General features: G+C 32.7%; 1 protein-coding gene across 7 annotated transcripts in view; it reads left to right on the forward strand.

Moving 5' to 3' along the window:
* Positions 1-5,621, forward strand: part of LOC143050728 (GTP-binding protein Di-Ras2-like) — a 39,159-nt gene extending 33,538 nt beyond the window's left edge. For 4 of the 7 annotated variants that reach the window (XM_076223853.1, XM_076223873.1, XM_076223880.1 and 1 more), the window contains exon 2: positions 4,604-5,621. In XM_076223853.1, the coding sequence (XP_076079968.1) occupies positions 4,604-5,233 (630 nt within the window). In that variant the 3' untranslated portion in view covers positions 5,234-5,621. Of the gene's footprint in view, positions 1-322; positions 413-3,323; positions 3,346-4,423; positions 4,481-4,603 lie in introns of those variants that run through there. The other 3 variants (XM_076223858.1, XM_076223886.1, XM_076223861.1) reach the window with 3 other exon arrangements.
* Positions 5,622-6,212: the final 591 nt, after the last annotated feature.

A 6,212-nucleotide genomic window follows, 5' to 3' on the forward strand; every position in this document is an offset into this window, starting at 1 on the left:
TTTATTGAACGTGTATGTAACATATTTATACAGATATTAAGCATCATCATTTAAATAAAGCAGGAGATATTTTCTCTTGGTATTCTGTATTTCCTGAGGAGAATGTCTTACGGTAATTGTTCTTTTAACACAGGTTTCAGCAGATTGCACTATTTAAATTTTTGTTGAATAAATGTCTTTTCAATATCTCCTGTACAATGATTCAAAACAACACGACTCCAAATATAATTATATTCATCAAAGTCATAGTCCAGAACGAGTTATAATTAATTTTGGATTATTCGATGTATCTTCATATATCATTTGACATCTCGTTTACAATAGTACACCAACTAATATGGAAGATAATGAATTGATAAGTGATAATGATTTAGTGGAGGAAAGGTTTTTAGATTGCAGAATAAATGGCCAGGTTAGTTGTTATAATTCACTTTTAACGCAAACCAGGTTTATGCTCCTTGCATATTCGGCTATTTTAGGTATCACCAGCCCAGTAGTCAGCACTTCGGTGTTGACATGAATATCAATTATATGGTCACTTTCATAAATTTTCTGTTTACAAAACTTTTGAATTTTTCGAAAAACTAAGGATTTTCATACCCCAGGAGTAGATTACCTTAGCCGTGTTTGGCACAACTTTTGGGAATTTTGGGTCCTCAATGCTCTTCAACTTTGTATTTGTTTGGCTTTTTAACTATTTTGATCTGAGCGTCACTGATGAGTCTTATGTAGACGAAACGCGCGTCTGGCGTATAAAATTATAATCCTGGTACTTTTGATAACTATTTACACCACTGGGTCGATGCCACTGCTGTTGGACGTTTCGTCCCCGAGGGTATCACCAGCCCAGTAGTCAGCACTTCGGTGTTGACATGAATATCAATTATATGGTCACTTTTATAAATTTTCTGTTTACAAAACTTTTGAATTTTTCGAAAAACTAAGGATTTTCTTACCCCAGGAGTAGATTACCTTAGCCGTGTTTGGCACAACTTTTGGGAATTTTGGGTCCTCAATGCTCTTCAACTTTGTATTTGTTTGGCTTTTTAACTATTTTGATCTGAGCGTCACTGATGAGTCTTATGTAGACGAAACGCGCGTCTGGCGTATGAAATTATAATCCTGGTACTTTTGATAACTATTTACACCACTAGGTCGATGCCACTGCTGGTGGACGTTTCGTCCCCGAGGGTATCACCAGCCCAGTAGTCAGCACTTCGGTGTTGACATGAATATCAATTATATGGTCACTTTTATAAATTTTCTGTTTACAAAACTTTTGAATTTTTCGAAAAACTAAGGATTTTCATACCCCAGGAGTAGATTACCTTAGCCGTGTTTGGCACAACTTTTGGGAATTTTGGGTCCTCAATGCTCTTCAACTTTGTATTTGTTTGGCTTTTTAACTATTTTGATCTGAGCGTCACTGATGAGTCTTATGTAGACGAAACGCGCGTCTGGCGTATAAAAATATAATCCTGGTACTTTTGATAACTATTTACACCACTGGGTCGATGCCACTGCTGGTGGACGTTTCGTCCCCGAGGGTATCACCAGCCCAGTAGTCAGCACTTCGGTGTTGACATGAATATCAATTATATGGTCACTTTTATAAATTTTCTGTTTACAAAACTTTTGAATTTTTCGAAAAACTAAAAAATTTTCTTACCCCAGGAGTAGATTACCTTAGCCGTATTTGGCACAACTTTTGGGAATTTTGGGTCCTCAATGCTCTTCAACTTTGTATTTGTTTGGCTTTTTAACTATTTTGATCTGAGCGTCACTGATGAGTCTTATGTAGACGAAACGCGCGTCTGGCGTATAAAATTATAATCCTGGTACTTTTGATAACCAATTAGCCATGTTTCACTGATCTTCACTGATTTGAAGAGCTTGTCCTGCTGATCCTTTTTGATTGGGGTTTCTTTCTGAAGACCCTAATGATAACGATATAACACCATATCACAACACTATCAAAGAAACAACCCTTTCATTTTGTTCAAAGGGATTTACACAATCCCACGTTATCGTATTCCTTCGAAGAATAAAAAGAAGAACAAAAGAAACGACTACTAAATAAGCTTTTTCTAAAGTAAAAATGCATCCAAAATAAAATACCTTTAAAACATTCTGGTTTGAAATCATTGTTATGTAATGATCATACCCGCTATATAAGCACAGGTTGTCAACTTCCTTTTTATTCAAATATAGTTTGACTATTTCTAGCGATGTGATTAAGATAAGTCTTTGTTTTTTAATTTGTTTCTTATGCATTTAACGTTACATTTTTGCCTTCTTTTTAAATCAATCGGTGGGTTCAAATTCCGATGATTCTTTAATTTTAATATGTTTAAGGTTTATAAAATCGATTTTCAAGTTCATAAAATTTTGACCTTTATAAACTTTATATGATATGGATAAAAATAATAATGAAAAGTCCAGTTTTTCACTTAAGTGAAAATTAAAACTATCCAAAATCTAGTATAATATCAATTTGTCTTCATTTGTAACCGTTGACTGACCCTGTTTATATTAAATCCATTCGAGCGAAAACGATTTTTAAACCATGCCGAACTTATTTCATTAGGTAAATTTTTCCAAGGCGCCTTGGACATGGAAACACATTTTCTTGTCCATTCTGATTTATTGTTGATATTTGATCAAATTATTAAACTTTCATATTTCAACTTATTTTACCGTATTGTGTGTGTTCGTGCTCTTTTCAATACAATCTTAAAATAACTGTATATACGTACTACCCCTCTACTCTCCTTTTAAGTATTTTTACTCAGGTAGAAGAAAAAGGTCCAGAATACAAATTTAAAAGAAGTATGTCCTTTGTCACCCGAAGTTGTTTCACTATCAGAGTCAAAAAGTCGGAAGTAAAAGTGGAATTTTAAAATAAAAAGAGTCGATGGAATTAATAATGTAAAGATTTTTCAACAATTTCACATATATCCACAAAATCAAAAATCTTTACACCGACGATACACATGGACGGCTATTGGCACACGTAAGCGTTACGCGACGTTCTTAATATTTAAAAAAGAATTTTGACGTGGTACATAGCGCCACATACTTCGCTGTTGCACATTTTAATAATTGTTTTACAGCTTTGCATTGGATGATATTCATACCAAAAATGAAAAGCTTAACGTGACGTTAAGACAATGCAATGGTTTAATGTATTGAAGATCAAACAATCCTACATTATTAGCAGGTGGTAGATCTAACTGTTACTTTCCCGCTATTCATAACTAATTTAATTCCATTTTAGATAGCGTACCTAATTATTACTGTAATAAAGGCGTTCAGTATGCTGATGTCCCCGTAACTATTAAGCAGGTGATAATTTATACTTGTTATAGAAACCCATTTTATCCAACATAATCTAAATTGAGATATCACAGTTACTATTGCTGGAATAAAAATTGGCATCGACCTGGCAGTAGTATATTTATTCTAGCCAGACCATTAATGGTTGTATCGATTTATCCTTCCAGGTGTCGGATGTACGCCATGTCTAACTAAAGTTTATTTTCTCCCACTATAACTACATTAGACTATTTATATATATTTCTTGCAATACAGTTCCAGAGGACGTTTTAATTTTTAACTCCCACCGTATGACGTCAACGTCATCATAACTATATAAAAGACCTCCTGATAAAAACCATTATAACATTCTTATCATGGTTCAGTTAACAGTAAGCTTATTCGTAATTAATAAGATCATTTTTATAAAGATTGATTCTTTCACTTGCGAGATACATTTTATCCCTCGAGATGGTTAGATATTTGAAAAGATAATTGTTGATCATTGAATTTATTTTCTGAAGGACACATTTTCTTTCATTTTCAATGAAATAACAAGTGAATAGAAGATGAAAAAAAAATCCAACCGTTTGGGAATCAAATAAACGACGAAACATTATAGTAATATTTTAAATAAGATACTGAATTAAGTAATCATTACAAAAAAGTTTTTTTTCAAATCCTGTTTTCTAAATAACATACTAGTAGTCTTTTATAAAACTATATACTTAGAAGTATGACAAAACTGGCTTAAAGCCAACATTAAAGAGGACAGTATCTTTAGGTGTTGGACCTTTATAGCATTGTTTTATGTTTCTTAAAACTATTTGATGAGGAATCTGTCATATTTTCTTTAGCGAACAAATTTGAATAATTGATTTATATATGGCTTTATCAGAAGTGATTTCTTCTTAAAACAGCATCGAAATACTTAAATAAACTTGCTGACGTAACAGCATCAACGCGTTACAGAAAATTTGTTAATTGTCTAGCAACAATTGACATGTATGTTATGATTGTCGTATTGATGAAAGTATAAAGATATGGATATACTGTTTTCCCTGCAGCTAATGGGTAGAGTCAGAGATCTTACTACTTCTTCGTTGTTTTATATGATTTTTATATGAGTAAAATTGCCCCTGAAGCAGTTGACACATACTTGAGTGTAAGTAACAACCCGCTCTGAGTAACAGATGACGAAAACAGCATCATTAAACGATTTAGCTACCATCATTGTGTTTGCTTGTTGATTTTTTTGTGTTTCACATATATTTTTTTTTCTTTGCAGGTACCAAAAGATAGATCAGTTCGTTTGCGAGTTATGCCAGAGCAGAGCAATGATTATAGAGTGGTAGTTTTTGGGGCAGGAGGCGTCGGTAAATCTTCGCTTGTGTTAAGATTTGTCAGAGGAACATTTAGAGAGAGTTATATACCAACTATTGAGGATACTTATAGACAAGTTATTAGCTGTAACAAACAAGTGTGTACACTTCAAATAACCGACACAACCGGAAGTCATCAGTTTCCTGCAATGCAGCGTCTCTCTATATCTAAAGGACATGCTTTTATTTTAGTGTATTCAATAACTAGTCGACAGTCTCTTGAAGAATTGAAACCTATTTATGATGAAATTATAGAAATCAAACACGATTTAGAACATATTCCCGTAATGTTAGTTGGAAATAAATGCGACGAAATTAACCGAGAAGTGCCGACTTCCGAATGTGCAGAACTTGCGAAAAGATGGAACTGTGCGTTTTTAGAAACATCAGCAAAAACTAATCACAATGTGAAAGAATTGTTTCAGGAATTATTACAGTTAGAAAAAAGACGGACAATGAGTCTTCAGTTAGAAACAAAAAAGACAAAATCGCAGAAAAGGAAGGAGAAGTTGAAGGGAAAATGTAATCTAATGTAGCCGATTTTTATATGTTGGATGTACGAGTCCGTGATACGGCGCATGAATACAGTGTGGATTATACATTACAACAAATAGGTGTGTATCATACACCGCCAAAAATCACGTGTTAGAAGACGTCATTACGTTAGCTATTAATAATTTGGTTTTATTTAGCAGGTTATGTTAACAATATGCATAATCAAATAATTTGATGTTCAAGAGTCAGTGACTTTGTCATAATGTTAGTTATTTAATTATTATTTTTCCTTGAAGAGGTTATGTTAACGTTGTTATTATGCAGAAGAAGTTGTTTCGTTGAGTTCACAAATATTCAATTATTACACGACAATTTGATTTTTTTATATTAAAATATGGTAGAATATGGTTATCATCGATGAGAAATTAGTTTAAATCTTGAAATTATTTATCACTTTCGTGAATGAAAAGTGATTACGATGGTTACAATAAAAAAAAACTACCAAGACAAATAGATTACTATATTATTGTTTCTTACAAATTTTATAGAAAAAATAAACAACACAAAATTAATGGCAGTTACAACAGTTCAGGAACTCTCGGTCAGCTTTGTGTCGGTTTACCATTCATAAAATACAAACAATCTATACCTAAAGGAAAATCGATTCGAGAAAAAGAATTTCATTTTAGGACAAGCTGCAAGCCAAGTATAATACATGGACAAAATAGAATAAGTAATATGTGCGCAATTCTAGAATATATAATAAATACAAAGTCAATACAAGAAAAATGTGTACAAGGTATACTTTATATACAAATATATGTCTTAAATTATGTACAGAACAAGTACAAGTTCCTGCAATATTTGAGAACATTTTGTATCAGCATATTTTCGATTGGGTACTTTAGAATGAGTGTCTATTTTCGGTTTTACAACCACTAGGTCGATGCCACTGCTAATGAAGGTTTCCTCTCCGTTCATAATTTTGTCTTGTCAACTTTTAGATTCAAATGTTATTTA

The sequence above is a fragment of the Mytilus galloprovincialis genome, chromosome 1, assembly GCF_965363235.1.
Source record: "Mytilus galloprovincialis chromosome 1, xbMytGall1.hap1.1, whole genome shotgun sequence".
NCBI classification, from domain to species: Eukaryota; Metazoa; Mollusca; class Bivalvia; order Mytilida; family Mytilidae; genus Mytilus; species Mytilus galloprovincialis.